Source organism: Hippoglossus stenolepis, chromosome 6 (genome assembly GCF_022539355.2).
Source record: "Hippoglossus stenolepis isolate QCI-W04-F060 chromosome 6, HSTE1.2, whole genome shotgun sequence".
In the NCBI taxonomy this organism is placed as follows: Eukaryota; Metazoa; Chordata; class Actinopteri; order Pleuronectiformes; family Pleuronectidae; genus Hippoglossus; species Hippoglossus stenolepis.
Window position 1 is genome coordinate 2,027,637 of NC_061488.1, and position 18,154 is coordinate 2,045,790.

The 18,154-nt window shown below is 45.5% G+C and overlaps 1 protein-coding gene across 1 annotated transcript in view; it reads right to left on the reverse strand.

Annotated features, from left to right (window-relative positions):
- plxna3 (plexin A3) overlaps nt 1-18,154 on the reverse strand; it is a 72,504-nt gene that overhangs the window by 53,577 nt on the left and 773 nt on the right. Inside the window, 1 exon segment of the mRNA XM_047340418.1 lies at nt 720-1,142. Within this exon segment, the coding sequence (XP_047196374.1) occupies nt 720-1,027 (308 nt within the window). The 5' untranslated portion in view covers nt 1,028-1,142.

Sequence of the window (18,154 nt, forward strand, 5' to 3'; positions counted from 1 at the left end):
AGACAAGTGAGACAGGTGTAGTTAGGTGAGACAGGTGTAGTTAGGTGAGACAGGTGTAGATAGGTGAGACAGGTGTAGTTAGGTGAGACAGGTGTAGTTAGGTGTAGTTAGGTGAGACAGGTGTAGTTAGGTGTAGTTAGGTGAGACAGGAGTAGTTAGGTGTAGTTAGGTGAGACAGGTGTAGTTAGGTGTAGTTAGGTGAGACAGGTGTAGTTAGGTGAGACAGGTGTAGTTAGGTGAGACAGGTGTAGTTAGGTGAGACAGGAGTAGTTAGGTGAGACAGGTGGGAGTTAGGTGAGACAGGTGTAGTCAGGTGAGACAGGTGTAGTTAGGTGAGACAGGAGTAGTTAGGTGAGACAGGTGTAGTTAGGTGAGACAGGTGAGACAGGAGTAGTTAGGTGAGACAGGTGTAGTTAGGTGAGACAGGTGAGACAGGAGTAGTTAGGTGAGACAGGTGTAGTTAGGTGAGACAGGTGTAGTTGTGAGACAGGTGTAGTTAGGTGAGACAGGTGAGACAGGAGTAGTGAGACAGGTGACGTGTGTTAGGTGAGACAGGTGTAGTTAGGTGAGACAGGTGTAGTTAGGTGAGACAGGTGTAGTTAGGTGAGACAGGTGTAGTTAGGTGAGACAGGTGTAGTTAGGTGAGACAGGTGTAGTTAGGTGAGACAGGTGTAGTCAGGTGAGACAGGTGTAGTTAGGTGAGACAGGTGCACACAGACCGGTGAGCGCAGGCCCTGACGCTGGGCGGGGGGTAACACTTGGCGTTGTCCTCCACGGGTCCGGTCATGTGACTCCTCATCTCCGTCAGATTGGCCGACAGCTTCAGGACTCGGTTGACGGCGCCGACGAACACCTCGCCCGTCCGCCGGTGGACGGTCAGGTGGGTGAGGGAGGTGTCGAACGCCCGGTACGCCGCCCGGCCCGACGCCGCGGAGGGAGGGGGGGGAGCAGCCGGGGCAGAGAGGAGGGGGGAGGAGAGGAGGAGGAGGGTGAGGAGGACAAGGAGGAGAGGAGAGGAGGAGAACATGGCGGATAAAGAGAGGAGGAGGAGAGGAGGGAGGGAGAGAGAAGGAGAGGAGGGGAGGAGGAGGAGGAGAAAGCTGGCTGCAGGTCTGACGAAGGGTCGACTCAGTGGATCATGACTGTGGAGAAACAGAGAGGAGAACGTTACTGTCAGTGAAGAAGAGGAGGAGGAGGAGGAGGATGAAGAAGAAGGTTTAACTATGCATCACAAATAATCTACATACTGAGATCACATGTTAGTGGTCATGTTAGTGGCCGCGGGAAAAGCTTCGGAAATGTGCAAAGCGACCGACTCGGACTTTTGGGCTCTCGCTTCCTGAACCTCCAGAACTTTTCAGGAAAACGTCCAGACGCTGCTTTTATTCTAGAAAATTCCTCATCAGCTTCTTTTGAAGAAAACCTACAGACTTATTTACCAGAAACTCAAAACACACACACAGCTAATCTCTGTCAGAGGAACCCTGTGTGTGTGTGTGTGTGTGTGTGTGTGTGTGCGAGATGGAGGCAGATAGAGTTATTGATCTGTTTGCGTCTGTCTTCTCACTGATTCTCTCATAAAGCTTCAGTAACTGAGCTGGATGGAAACTTCACTCTCGTCCTGGCAGCCGTTTCTCCTCTGTTTACGTTTGACTGACAGCTCTGATTACACACACACACGCACACGCACACACACACGCACACACACACACACACCATCCATCGCTGTGAGGTAGAAACCCTCTGAAAGCTGAATCTTAATCTGCCGTCCTGAACGAGACAAAATGGAGGATTGTCACCCTCCAGCAGAAAAGCGTCTCGCTGCAGGTTTCACATTAAAATTCCTGCTGCGTGTGTTTTCTCAGCTGAACTGCTCCACATCATCCTCCTGTTTTCAGCTCGCACACACTGATCGATACCAGAGAACGTGAGACGCTGAGCGGGGAGACGCTCTCGACTCACTTCCCCCTGTCACGCGTTCCTGTTTCTCGTCTCGTTCGGAACGTTTTCATCTCTCTGAAGTTTGTGGAAATTGATGTTTTTCAGGGATCAATGTGATGCAAGAAATCCACCGTCGCACCAGCAGGTTATCATGTGACTGTGTTCATGTACACACACACACACACACACACACACACACACACACACAGACACACAGACACACACACACAGAATGTTACATAACACTGCAAATCTGCATCTGCACAACCACCTCAACCATGATGCAGCAGTTTCTTTGGGGCGTAATCCTGATCTACTTCTTTTAATATCGAGCTGATGCAGAATCTGATGTGATATTGATCCGACACTTTGAAATTACAGCTGCAGACACTAAGGCTGCATTCATACTGCGTTTTCATTTGAATACGACTTTTTCAAAGTAAAACGATCCCCGTCCACACTAATACGCCTGAACATGCAAATCTTATATGTTCACATCAGGGATCAGAGACAAACTGCATTTCCATCCCTTCTATGTCCTGTACATGGCAGAGTCGACTTTGACCACGTGACCACTCACGTTCACGGGCCGTGTGTGTGTCGGTGTAAACTGCTATTGTAATTAAACAGATTGTAATTGACTCTCCACATTGTTTTCTACTCTGGAAGGACGTCATGTGACAGGAGCCTGACGAATCAGAGAAGGCTACGTTGTGACCCAATCAGCAAGAGCTTGTGAGTCTACGTCATCGTTTGAAAACATCTACGTTTCTGCTCGTCCAGACTAAAAGCAAAGTTTCCAAACTTCTCTGTTTCAGACGCTCTAAAACTCACCAGGTGCATCTGAAGCAGAGTTGACGCCTTTTTCAAACTAAAAGCACAAAAAGTGCATCCAGCCTCAATCTGACACATTTTATTTTGCAGACGCGACCTGATCCAAATACCAAAGATCCTGATTCAAAACTATAAAACTGATCAGCTGAGATTCTCTACCTCCTCCATGTTAGCAGAGGAAACATGTTGAAAACCTGTTAAATTGATTGGTGGATTCGGGGAACGCGTGTATCTGCAGGATCTCTGCACCACGGCTCCGCTCCACCATCACTGCTACAGACTCTGACTCTGATAGTTACACTCTATGGTTTCCATAACAACCTTTTATCGACCCATGACTTCCAGGGGAATAACTTGTTTTAAGGTTTGTTTGAATTTTCTTTGTTTCCTCAGTTTGTTTTAAAGATAAAAAATTAAATTGCCTTTGAGTCCAGAAGAAAAGTGCCGTCTGTGTTCAGTCCTGATATGTGAGCAGTAATCTGAATTTTAAATATCAACAGTGACAGCTCTAATTTGTCCTCACAAACAAACTGCTGTAATCTTCTGTCCCATCTTGTTAATTCTAGCGTCGGTGAATAAATCACATGGAGCAGATGAAACCGCCTCAGACAGATCGTCCTCGGTGGAGGTCTGGGCTTCTCTCAGCAGCGTCATTAAAACATCTGAAGAAGAAGCTCTTGTAGTGTCATTCAGGAGACGTCCTGGAGGTTTGATGAAACGAAAGAAATCCTCCGCACGGTGACTTTCAGATCGACTCTCGGAGAACGGCGGCGAACAGACGTCATGTGACTGACTGATTCGAATGAGGCAGCAGAAGAAGGGACGTTTTCTACTGAATGAATGGATGGATAATAAAGTTTTCACTTCGCTGGCAGAGACGTACAGTAAGTTCAACAATTAACCCCGTGACACACACACACACACACACACACACACACACACACACACACACACACACTGAAACACAAAGAGGCACTGAAAGATCAGCACATTAGTTAATTAGCCCGCTGAGCTGAGGGGGAAACGAGAGAGAGGAGAGGTCGACAGATGGACCGGAGAGAGAGAGAGTGTGTGTTTCATGTGTGTGTGTGTGTGTGTGTGTGTGTGTGTGTGTGTGTGTGTGTGGACGACAGACAGCTGGGCAGACAGTGGGGACAGATAGAGTTTCTCTAACTGGACTAAGATTTCACTGAACCATCCATCACCTCACTGAACCAACGACTGTGTGCGTGTGTGTGTGTGCGTATGTGCGTTTGTGTGACTATGTGTGTGCGTAGGTGTGTGTGTGTGTGTTATGATCTGTAGCTAATGATTATTTTCATTCCTGATTAATGTTTAAAATGTGCACAAAGTTCAAAGCATTAAAATGCTGATGAAAGGCTCGTACGAGTCCCAGAGTCGACGTGTTCCAACGTCTGAAACACAAAGATCAGCAGCGAGTTCTGTATAAATGGAAAAACTAAGAGCTAAGTCAAGCTGCGTTGTTCAGATCGTCATAATGAACAAACCAGAGAAGAAGGAGAGTTCCAGTCACTCAGCCACACAAGTTTCAACACTACAGCTGTTCTCAGACCTGCACTCCGGATATTTCCCTGAAATGTTCTGGTTCTGTAGGTGAGAATGGAAACGTCTGAGTCACTTGCTTCAGACATTATCTGGATCTTTTACTGCAGCCTCCTCGTAAAATGTCAGCGTGAGCGAGTGGACGTGTTGATGAGGTTTCTAACACGTGACGGACATGAAGCTGGAAGAACTCAAATCTCTCAGGATGAAGAAGAGGAGCCGTACACGTAGAAGACGAAGACGTCAACTTGGAAACACGAGGAGGTTCCAGATCTTTTGGTGATGAGGGCCGACGCCGGTGTGGATGAGCTGTAAACAACAACACTGATCTTTCCACAGCAGAGTTTATACGTCATGTCCGGCCTCCTGCTGCTCTACAGGCTCCGCCCGCCTCTACCAAGGCTCCGCCCCTCGCCTGGATGTTCCCCACATGTTCCTGTTGTGTGAACGAGTCGGACCCGACAACCTGCTGCTGCTGCTGCTTCACAAACTAACTACAGGAAATGTCCCACGGAACTGAAACACAACTGAACACTGGATATTACCCATGATCCTCTGCTTCCTGAAGCAGAAGAGCTGCTGCTGTAGCAAATCCACCAAACTCTGTTCAGAATTCTTCATATTTTAAAAGTTTCCTGCTGAATATTGGAGATAAACTCTGGTTTTTAATAACTTCTGAGTCTTTTTAACTGATCTCAGTTCAGCTTCACTCTTCAACTGGAGTTGGTTGTGACAGTTGAAGCTGTGACTCTCAGTCAGTTCTTCTCACAGGAGATCGAACCCACTGGAAACACCGATGGACCCATGTAACACAGCTGCAGGTGTTTAATAACTGACAAAAGGAGAAGATACAACATCCATCCTCCTCCAGCTCTGCTCTGTCCATCTCCTCCAGCTCGTAGCAGACCACCCTGCAGCTCTCACCACCCAAACCAGCGGGAAACTGCAGCACAATGTGTCTTTGTCCTGGTGTTTACTGGAGCCTGAGATTCAAACAGGGGCTCAGTCAGAGAGATGGAGGGGTGAGGAGGGGGTAACACGGGGTCACAGGGGGGAGGTGGATGCAGATGGGGTGATGGAGAGGGGAGGGGGGGGGGGGTTTATGATGGGGAGGAGTTAGTGTGCCCTGTATGTAAAGACATTCAGAGGGAGACTGTACAATATACTGATTATATTAACTATTAATAAAACATATTAGTGACTGATTAACATCTTCTGGACCGGATCAAGACTAAGTCTGACTGAGTCAGGACTATGAACTGATCTAAACTTGGGACTTGGAACTGAGTCTATACTGGGACAAGTCCGACCTGATCTGGACAGAGTCTGGACTGGTCCAGTTGAGTTGGGACTTGGGGCTGATCTAGACTCATCTAGACTCATCTTGATTATATTAACACTTGTTTGAGACGTTTGAGGTGCAGAGATGAAACTGAGTGAGAATCAGAACCTGCTGATCAGAGCTGGAGAAGAAAAACTAAAAGAAAAGGAGGTGAAATAAATGGGAGGTTTGTGTTTTGCTGATGTCGAGCTCTGTGAAGGTCACTTCTGTCAAACCAATGTTTTCCTGACGCGGCAACTTTTTTATCACGGCGGGAAAAAGACAATCTGATGTTGAAGATGTAAAAAAGAAAAGATCTGATGACTGGAGGATGAGTGTATGTCTGTTATTTATTTTATCTCAGTAGGAGAAAGCATCATGTCACTGATAATTTATCTTAACATTCCAATTACATTAATCACACAAAACCGTTTTGTGTGGAGCGTTGAGGAAACACGTGTGTAGAACAAACATTGAATTCTTAATGTTCTTCAGTTACAAACAGATAATAAAAGCAGCAGACTGTCCCTTTGAAGTGAGACAGTGACTCTTTGTGTTGCTGAAACAATAACCATCTAATTGTGTCTGATTGTTGTGTCACTTCCTGTAATTACATGAACACAGTGAACTGTGAACCACTCCAGCAAGGACACTTTCACTTTACTGTGTCTGCCTCTGTAATTACAACCCACTGTAAACCATCTCACTGTGCTATTAACAGCTCCGACGCTAACATGCTAACACGCTGCGAGGCCCACGGCGTGATCCCTTCGCCCTGCGCCTGTGAAACCCAGCTTCGCCCCGCTGCAGGTGAAAAGACCACGGCGCTGTTCTTCTTAAGAAGGTTCAGACTGAACTGAGTGAAATAATCCAGAAGTGTTTATTTCTCTAAATGAAAGGAGAAGGAGCTTCAGTGCTTCCTATCTTATCTCCTTTGGCAAAGGAAACATCGGACCATCCTTTCTGAACGGAGAGGAGAACATTTAAGGTGACGCAACCTCATATTTGAACCTGATCACCTTTGTTAATATAAAAAAAACAGAGCAGTTGTTTTATTCTCCTGAAACGATCCAGAACTGATGTGAATCCTCACATGATCGTCTCAGCGCCAGATGTTTCTTCACTCTCACATCTGCCCAGTGAGGAAATAAACTGATTTAACTTAAGGTTTACAATATCATCATCACAACTAAATACTTTATTTCAATCCCCTGATTGTGGAATGCACAAAAGATCTCCTCTTGACGATTATATAAAAAGGTTAAAAGCACCATAACAGGAAATTAGACATACTTGTGTATAAGTATCATTACTCTGGTCCCTTGCTAATTTTAGTTTTGATTTTTATCCAATTAATTTTTCAATGGCTCAAGTTATAATCTATTGTGTTTATTTCTGAACTGCTGATGTCATCACACTGAGACGCTGGAGGACGTCTCACCAAACTCGTAAGAAAACTAAATATTAAATGTTCAGCGTCACTGGTTCCACAAACGTAATTTAACCTGTTTAGAAACCACCAGAGATAAAACATCCTCATATCTGCAGAACCTGCCTGAGAATTATCACGTTTTTAGCTTTTCTCCTGTGTGAGAGAAATCTAATGATCGTTATCAGAACGAACTATGAAACACAGCAAACAGGAACCGCTCGTGATGAATTCGGCAAACGTTCATTTTTCAAAATAAAACTAACTACAAGATGAAAGACTGCACAGCTCACAGCATCACTCACTGAATCCAAGGCAACAATATTCTCCATGTTTCATTTCATCTGTGCATAAAGCTCAAGACGTTTAATGAAACTAAAGACTGATCATCTGATCAATCATCTGATCAATCATCATTATACTGATATTCAATAAATGTTCTACACTCAAATCTGGACGTTAGCCACCGACTCACAACAGCTCCATTAGCCATTAGTGTGTTTATAAAACAGTCCATCAGACTCCATCATTACCACAAGGTCACACACACACACACACACACACACACACACACACACACACACAGTTATTTCATTAGAGGGAAACTCTGTTGTGATGGTGGTTGAAGGTTTTTTATTTAATGGCTCAGCTGATGGAAACCAGAGACGCTGAACATCTAAACACGTCTGACCCTGAGCGGTTACAGCGGCGGTCAAACTCCAGCTCGGTTAAACAAGCACCTTCCAGACAACAGCGCGATCCTATTGGTCAAATAAAGAGGGGCGGGGCCTCGGAGCCAACGGCAAAAATGTGAAAGTAGTCAAACATGATTAGTGGCTTCACTTTGGCCCGAGAACACATTTTCATAACTCTGTTACCTGGGTGATCGGATGATATCAAAATAAATAACTTTGTTGTTTATTCATATTTATAATTTATGGGCTGTTTTGAAGCCTCAGCTCCGTCTCGTTCTTCGGCTCCTGATCCACGACGTCTCGGTTTATTTCAGGTTCACGCTGACGGATCCAAAATAAACCCAGAGCTGTAAACATACATGTGCTGACTGGGCGCTCATTCATCGTGACCTCTGACCTCTCCCCGTACGTCACTGCCGCTCTGAGTGGCGAGACAGAAAATCAAAACAAAAGCTTAATACCGTGACCGGCGGCGGAGTCACGCCACATTTAAACTGCGCTGAAGGATATTTTTATCCTGACCGAGGTCACAGAGCTGCAAACGAAATGATTGGATGCAGAGACGCCATCCATCAGAAATAAAGACGAGCAGTGAGAGACGGAGACGAGGACACGTCCCACGTTACTGTGATGATTCTTCTCAGAACGTTTGCGTCGTCTCCGACACGCAGAGACACAACATCACGACATCACTTTCAAAATCAGTCGTATTCAATGTCACAAACATACGAAGACTTTTCTCAGATGAACAAGACTAAAATCCATCTGAGGCCTTTTAAACCCACTGAAAACGGTCCTTACGTTACGTTACGCTGTGTTGTGTTGCGTTATGTTGTGTTATGCTACGTTCAAATTGTGGTAACAACAGGTGGTGGGGATTTCCCTTATCGGCGCACGGGGAAATTGTTGTTCACATGATTCTATTTAAATAGATCTAAAATATAAATATATAATTTTTAGAACATTCATTGTTTTTGCAGCAGAAAGTCAAGTCACCTCATCACGTTAAACGATCGTGATGACATCACTACGTTTCGTTAAGTGCGGTGGAAAACATGTAGATCACTCTAAACAAAAAAAATGTCATAGTTCAAATTAATTCATGAGACTCATGAAATATTTAGTTTGCGTTTCTATATTCAGAAATCTTTTAGATCAAGATGTTTTCATTTAGCAAAACTTTCTAATTCATTCATAACTTAGTCACAGAACCTCCGAGCTGAGGTTGTACATTTTAAAGACATGACGCATTTTAGGATTCTCAGGAAATGACATCACAGTAAGAAAACCACATAAACACCGGAGGAAGTGTGAAAGAGAATAAACTGAAGATGTGTTCACTGTTTAACCAGCTGTGTGACATCACAGGCTGTGGGAGGGGCTTGAAACAACAGATCGATGTTTACTTTGAAAAACACTGAAATGTTCACGCTGTGATAAATTACCTGAAATCTGTCAAAACACTGAAATGCTCCTTTAAACTTTTCGCATTACTGGATTTCATCTCCCAGCCCCGACATCAGGATCAGATCAGCCCCCCGGACTGAAAAAGCTTTCTGCGTTGGAGACTCCGGCCTCGTCACCGCTTCATTAGCGTCTCATAAAACCCGTTTCCCCGTCGCCTCCGACTGCAAACGTTAACAGCAGCTATTTTAGAAGCTGTGAAGTCCGATCAGAGCAGGGTGGGAAACACGTCCTCGGTTTCAGTCATTAACGCAGCGGACGGACCACGAGGTTTCATTTCACACGTTCTCCTCCAGTGAGACTCAAAGACACGTGTCAAGCTCTTCACAGAGAAGTGAAGCCTCTGAGCAGGAGGACGTCTTCAAACCCCGCTCCTCCTCATGCGACTCAAACTGAACTGTGTTTGGTTTTAGACTCTGAGGTGAAGTGTCAGGCGACACAATGTTTTATCTACTGTTTGTATGCGGACGTCAGATTCCTGCTGAACCGGCACAGAGACCATCTCTCACACAAACCCAGAAACACGTAAACCTGACGTAAAACAGCGACGTCCACGGGGAATCAACCTGGGTCCTATTTCTGCTCCGGACTGAAAGTGGGTGGATCCACCATCGGATTTTGAGGCTGTGGTTCTTGCTGTCTTCAGGTCGGGACTGACATCCGTCCCCTGACTGACATCCTGAGTCTGAAGCCGTCACACAGACGGACGAGACAGACGCTCCTATTCTTTCTCTCCGATCTCCGAAGGAGACTCTTTAAAACACAAATAAACTGGTTGCTAAGTAACAGAACCTCGCACACGTTTTCATCCACATGTTATTTTTGTGTTTTACTGCTGGTCAGAAGTATGTGGACAGCTGTTAACACATGTGACACCATGATCACCGATGTTCTGCTCTCACGGTGAAGCTGTGGGGGGGCATCACTCCCTATATTAGCATGAACATATGTTCAAACCCCCAAACCAGGACCCTTTAGTGAACCGCACGTTTGTGCACGCGCACATGCACACTCCGCAGGCCCTTTCATCAAGATGGGGGAGGATTCTTTCAGCACTTAGCACACCTGCCGAGCGCACCTTTCAGTGGCGTGAACGCAGCTTTGTCGTAGCCGGGGCCGTTACAAAGGAAGGAGGACGCCCCCTGGAGCTCCTCAGAAAAGAGGCATGACAGCGAACCGTTAGCATACGTCACAGCCTGTGACTCATAGGTTAGCAACTGCCTCCACGATTGATTGATTGACACACGCACGCGGACCAATCAGTGTTCAGGAAATCAAGAAATCTAAAAAAGTGCGTCATCCAACTGAACACAGATCTGGTGCTGCTCGGCACAACGGAAGACAAAATACAAAAAAACATGATAAATACTCGTTAAGGATACTGAGCAGATCGGCACTTAAACTGATAACGAGAAATTGTCTCCAGAAAATGTCCCCAAGAGAAATGGAGAGACGCAGTTCAACAAATATATCAAATGGAAAATCTACCTCACAACATGAGGGGGAACTTAAACCTGTTGAAAAGAGACTAAATGGTCTTTCTACTATGAAATGGTTCATGATGAATAGAAATATGTGGAATGTGATGTTCCAGCTAAAATAAACCATTGTATATCTTGTGTTCTTATTTCTGTGTATATATTGAAATGTGTCGAGATTCAAAACGATTAAGTCGCTGTTCTCTCAGCTCACTTCACTTTGTCACTTTTCATAAGAGCAGCTGAGCTCAGTTCTGTGAAATCCCTCCGGAGAGACGCTTGTAAAATGTTACACACTCAGGTACAAATTCATCATGTCTGGTTCCCGCAGCACCGAGATGTGATGCTTCTGTACGACTCAACTGAGGAGAGACGACGGCTGGAGCCAGACTCCGGTGGACGAGTCTCTGTGGTTCACGTCAGAGAAAGAACAAATAACTCGAAGAGCTCGTTCTTCCACCATCGGTCCTCATAGCTGCCACTTCTCACATATTTTTGAGACTTTCATTTGTTTTGATAGTCATCTCAGAACAGTCGACACAAAATGACACATTCCAGCAGAGGCAAGCTACCGAACATCCCATGAAACATGAGAACACGAACAAACACGTCACATTCATCGCGACAATTTGTTTAGTGCTGCGGAGGCCGAGGGGACGAAGCTCCTACTGAATCGGCCCCGTCTCCATTTCAGCGTCCGTACATGAAGTGTTCGTCGTCCTAATAGAAAACACTTTGTATTTACTGAGCTGCTCCGACTCTTCACTGCTCCTCCATCACGACTCAACTCAGTGACTGCAGACGTCTGAGCGCTGCTGCTGCAGAAACTCTCTCCGGGTTAGAGATGATTCACCGAGCGCTCCGTGTGAAGCTGACTGACACGGTAACGTCACATTTGTTCCACCTTTGCTTCTGACAGAAAACACTGCGCGCTGTTACAGGTCCTCGAGCACAGGCGCTTCTCAGGCGTCTGAACAGGCCGTGCTCGTCGCGGTGTTTCATCCCGCTGGAGGTTGTCGGTCTGTGAGAGCGACGCTTTGTTAAAGAGCCTCAGAAGCTGCAGGATGGATCGTCGCTGAACTAGTTTCACGGTTTCTTCAGATCAGAACTGTGATGGTACATTTCATGTTTATGTTTTTGGTCATAACACAGAGGTTCTGTACATGGGAACAGAAATGTCCATGTCAGTGTCTGGATCTTCTCCTGCAGCCTCCTAGTAAAACGTCTGTAACATGTCAGAGTGAGTCCATGTGAGAAAACAGCAGGAAAATGTCCTGAAGCTTCCCAGTGAGCGAGTGGACGTGTGGACGAGGTTTCTAACACGTGACGGACGTGAAGCTGTTAGAAGGATGAAGAAGAGGAGCCGTACACGTAGAAGACGGAGACGTCAACTGGGAAAGACGAGGAGATTTTTCTTTTGGAGCCGACGCTGGTGTGGATGAGCTGTAAACAAACCATGTGATCTCTGCAGCAGAATTCACACCCCCGCCTCGTGCCGGCTGCTCCGCCCCTCACTCGATTGCTCAAGACATTTTTTTATGTTATGACTCTAAATTGAAAATCAAGTCCGGACACAATTTAAAGAGCCTGAGCTTCGTTTTCATCCACCCCCCCCATAACAGCTCCAGCCGTGTTCAGCTAAATATGTGAGAGGATAATATCAGCGGTCGGAGGTAAAGCTCAGACCGTGACACACTCCACCTTAATGGTTTAAACAGAGCTGAGAGAAGCTGAAGAAACAGCCTCAGACTGGTTTTCTACGGTTTAACTCATTTACCACAAATCACATGGACTTTACATTCCTGTCGACCGCTTAACAAAACACACGCCAGCGTCACGGCTCGGCCAACGCGTGTTTACGTTTCAGACGCTCCGATCTGCGACGTGACAGTTTGTTCAGGGGAAAGAAAACTGGACCAGATCGGTCGTTAATGAGAGAAAACTGAGGTACGATCCTTTAAAGGCTTAGACCAGCTGTGAACTGACACACACACACACACACACACACACACACACACACACACACACACACACACACACACACACACACACACACACACACACACACACACACACACACACACACACACACACACACACACACACACACACAGAGAGCCCGACCAACAATAAAAAAAAAGATTCCTGAGATGTCGTTATCAAACCCTTATGACCACAGACTGTAAATAAAGATGGACGACAGACGTGCTCCTCAAAAGTGAAGCCAAACCATCTCGATCGCCCCCTGGTGGCTGCCTACAGTTCATAAACCTCCTCCGTGTTAGCAGATGGGACATGGACCAAAAAAGATGGTTTACTGTCCTTCTATTTAGTTCTTATCACACTGATCATTTTGTTTTTAATCTGATGATATAAAAAAAAGTCTGTGACGTCATGATTGACAGCTGAGACGGACTCCTGATTGGTCCAGAGCGTGTGTGAAGTCTCCAGAGAGTGTGACCGCAGCACGTGTTGACTTTTCAATCTTCCAGCAGATGTCACAGACGTCACTGAAACATCACACATGGTTTTCATTGCAGCTCAGCTTCATTTTTATTTAAACTTCATAGTTTTTGAAAAGCTCTGGGGAGTGAGACTCTGTTCCTGCTGCTGATCCTCAGGAAAGTTCACGAGGAAGGTTTTAATTTACCTTCTTCAAAAATCCAATCATCTAGTTTTAGACTTCAGTTCACAGTTTAAGTGAATACCTAGACTGTGTCTTAAAACACGCACACGTATGTGCATGTGTATTTATTTGACCCTGGCCTTGCGAAGGACTACACACAAACACACACTCTCTCAAACACACACCCACAGGATGAGCGAAGGAACTGGGAGGAAACAATCAGCTGACACTCTTTACTTCCTCCCTCGATGCCTTCTGACCTCGAGCAGCTGGACCTGTGTGTGTGTGTGTGTGTGTGTGTGTGTGTGAGATAGTGTGTGTGTCTAACACAACTACAGAGAGTATTTCAGATATCTCACAGTTTCATTTCCTCTGGTCTCATGGTTCAGTCCCAGCTCTGAGCAGCTGAGTCACAATGAAGATCATGAACCAAACTTCATATAAATTATATATAAATTATCTGTGTTTACATTCAACTGCTTTTATGCTGAATTATAACTTCATCTGTGTGTGAAGTGATTCCTGTTGTCGGGGGTGTAAAAGCTGGTGAGTGTGTGTGTGGAGGAGGATCAGTGAACCTCCAGGTGAACCAGGGAGCGGTGACAGGCACAGCTGAGACTAGTTGGCCAATCAACTCTCCCTGGAGCGGAGCTGCCAGAGGGGGGACTTCATGAGACACAGAGACACAGAGACACATGGGAAGAGACATGAAGAGACACACAGGAGTGAAGCTCATAAAAGGACCAAGCTGCAGAGATAGAAACTGCTGCTTTAAGTTGTGTTGAATTGATGTTTTCTCGTGTGTTTCAGAATAAATCGTGTTGAAACCCGAATGGTTCGTCTCCGGTTGTTGTGGGGAGACCCGGTGCCCAGTACAACAAACTAATGGGATTAATGGTCCGGGGAGAAATAAGTAAAGAAAAATCTGATTAAATTGTAATAGTATTGAATCACAATAAAGAAAAGAAAATCAGTGTCCGTGTATCGTGATTATTTGAATCAGATCTGCGAATGGTCACAGATCTGCCTCTTTCATGTCTGTGCCTCTGGATCTGTTCCTACACAGACGTATTCTGTCCGTACTCTGCGTTCATTTCGTCCATCGCGTTTTCCGAAAGATTACAGGTACGTCTGAAACAGAAGAGAGGCAGCAGTACCGCTGGAAATCATTGGAGGGCCGAGTAGCAAATAGTTCAAGCGAGACGACCGAGGAAGAAACGGACGACCTTTTTGACGAGAACCTTTAAGCGTTGGTGAGACCCTGCAGGCGTCTATATGCCGTTACTTCTTTAGTGAAGGGACTTCATCATCCACCTGTTGCGATCTATTTGACAACCTCACAGACAAACCGCCGACAAAACTCCACCGTCGCCATGTTTGTTATTGCCTGAGACTCTTGACTCTGCACTGCCCCCTGGTGGATGTATTGCTCAGCAACCATCCAACACAAAGGACGCATGGAAGTCAGTCGGCAGCGACGTAGTTTGAGACGCGTCTCTTTTCGTATGCTAGGTCAGAATAAATGACGAGTTTACATCATCGTTAACACTTCATCTTCATGGCAGACGCACCACGTCGCCGTTTTAAGATTTACAGATCCTGAAGACGTTTTTGTAAAAGTGCTGGTTATAGAGGAGGAAGATGAGGAAGAGGAAGAGGAAGTAGAGACACAGCATTCCTGAGCCGAGCTGATTTTGACTTTGGTCCAGAAGGAGACGACGTCGCTGCTCCAGGACATTTTCATTATTATTAGATGATGGACGGACGAGTCTTCAACGAGACTCAGAGCTGAAAATATCATATCAGAGTCTCTATCTGCTGACTCAGCGGCGACACCGTCCCTGACTCAGCGTGTGTGTGTGTCTGTGTGTGTGCATGTGTCAGAGAGAGTGTGTGTGTCTATATTTGATTCTAATTATATATTAACAAACAACGAGGTCTGATTGTGTGACAAAGACAAAGATTAAATTGCAGACACACATAAGCACAGCTGCAGGTAACAGGTTGACCTGATTTCCACAAACACGCACACAGACACAGACACACACAAGGTCAAACACACAGACGTATATATGATCAATATTCCATAATAAACCTCAGTGATGGATTTCCTATAGCAGAAGAACTGGGACGTTGTGGAGACAAGAGGAAATCTCATTAAGTACACACACACAGACACAGACACAGACACACACGCACACACACACACACACTCACACAGATGTATGGAAAAAGTGATGTGTGATAAATCTGGAAAGTTAAGTTCGGTGTGGAAAAATGTCAATGCCCCAAAATAAAAGTCTCCATTTTCCACTTGACGACAGAAGCTCCGGTTCACTGCGACCAATCAGATTTTAACACATTCATAAAAAAAATCGATCAAAACCATTTTCTAAGGTTTATTATAAAAACACACACGATGACACGTGCACTTATTCAGAAGAACACCGGGGAAACCGGCCGACAGTATCGTGTCATTTTTACAAAGTGTGGTCCACGACGATTACGAAAAAAAACGTTTGTTTGTAAACTGGGTCGATTCCACCATTCACGAAACAGACAGAACCACCCCCCCGATCGATCAGCTCCAAAATAACTATCGTCAATCATACGTCAGATAACGGCCTTCTGAAGTGGTGACATCACGCAAAGACCTGATGACATCATCACATGCTTTTGATCTTGGCAGTGCGACTACAGTGGCGTCCAATTTCAGGGGCCACGCTCTTCATCACAGGGGCCACGCTCTTCATCCCAGGGGCCACACTCTTCATCACAGGGGCCACGCTCTTCATCCCAGGGGCCACGCTCTTCATCCCAGGGTCACGCTCTTCATCACAGGGACCCTGGACTGTCCCGTTTAGCGCATGTATTTAAACGTAATGTAAATATATCAGGCTTCACCTCCAGCTAACTGCTAACGGTACACACGTTAATGCAACACTAGGTAGTTTTTATATTTACGACAAACGTCACACACCAACAACCAGAGGCGGAGCTAGTGCACGTGAGCACGGCCGTGTGCACGAGGAGGCTCAGACCGAAACTCGCATGTACGACATCGATCAGTGCTTCCCACCTGTAGGGGGAGCTTACGATTCTTGCATTGTGTGGCTTTTAAAAAACAAATGGGCATTCAAACTTTCTCTCCGTGCCCAAACGCAGCTCTGTTGCTAGGCGACAGCGGCAAGAGCGGGACAAGCTGACGAACCGAAACCAGAGAATTCATTCGTAGACCGTCTCATTTCGATTAGATCTTCACAATCTACGCAAAGTTAACATCAGACATTTTAAAGCTGATTCAGCAAATCAACCTTCACACTGTATTTTCAGCTGGAAATGTGTTTTCTATTTTATTAAATGCCAGAAACAACGAAGCGACGATCAGAATCGTTTTCTGTTATTCGGTAGATGAACTGTTCCCTGAGTCTACGTTGATCTTCATCGTGACGACGTGAGTCTTGACAGTGTGTTGTTGTTGTTGTTAATCCACATGTTGACGTGTGTTTGCAGGTGAGTGTGTGTTTGAGGTCGATGAATCCATCGTAATCTGATGAACTTCAGACTCTTCTCAGACACGAGGACGTTAAACTGATCTCTGGATACGACCTGACGAGTGGAAAACGCTCAGAGACACGACGATGATCGTTTCATTTCTACTTTGTCTGTTTTTACCTTTGATCCTGGTTTGAATCTGATATTTTATTTTCCTCCTCGTGCTTCGTTAATAGCTGATATTTTATTGATCTCCTCTTCGTCGTTAATTATCTGCTGATTATTCCTTTCACATTTAATCTGAGTCGATATAAATCTGAGGTAAATGATCCAGAAGCTTCTGTCGGGCTGAGCTCATGTTTTAAATAAGGTTTTATATAAATGATCTGCAGCTAATGATCGGTTTCATTACCGATCAATCATCAATACAAAGGTGGGAGAACAGTGGTGATACCCCCCCCCTCCCCCAGAAGAGAGAAACAGGAAACGCTCAGATGGATCAGGAGGAAATGTTGGATCATCATTAATCAAATAATTTTCTATCATTCAAACTAATCAATAAATCATTTGAATCTATTTTCTCCAGGGGAAGTAAGTACACGTGATCACTACTGATCGATCAACATCAGTCTGGACTCAGACTCCTCCAGTTTCCCTTTCTACCATAAACTCCTTCACTTCTCACCTAAATCCATGAGGTCATCGATCAGATGATTGATGAGTCCACTGACCAGCTGAACATCTGCAGCTTCTCACATCTCCGTCCACTCTGCATCATCAGACCACTCGCATCAGTTATTGATGATTTGACTGATCACCCACTGACAGTGAGTGGGTTGTTTCTGCTGCTGATCCTTTATCATAAAACCGATCATATTATTGTTGATCACCTTCACAACACGTCATCCTGGAGATCGTCGTTGTTTTAGGGGATTTTTAATGTTTATTGTTCAACCGATCACGTCACTGAGCGATTTCTGCATCTGTCCACAGTCGTTTTGCAGGATCATCAGGTGATTGGTTTGATTACAGGTCGGAACATCTGACAACTGATCGGGTTGGAGAAGAAGTGATTGATCACAGGCGTCACTTTTAATGCCAATGTTCGTTTATCAGAGAAATCGATCGATAACCGGTCGAACACTTCGATCCGATGTGGGAGGAGAAGCGGGGGATCGATGGTTGCGAGACCCGGAGGATGGAGGCTGCAGCTCGGCTCCGGGGAGACGCCGGTGCGGGTTCGGTGCGGGAGTCGCGGCGGAGACGTTCACGCGGTTTTCGACGATTTAAAGCGTTTCTCCTGCTGCC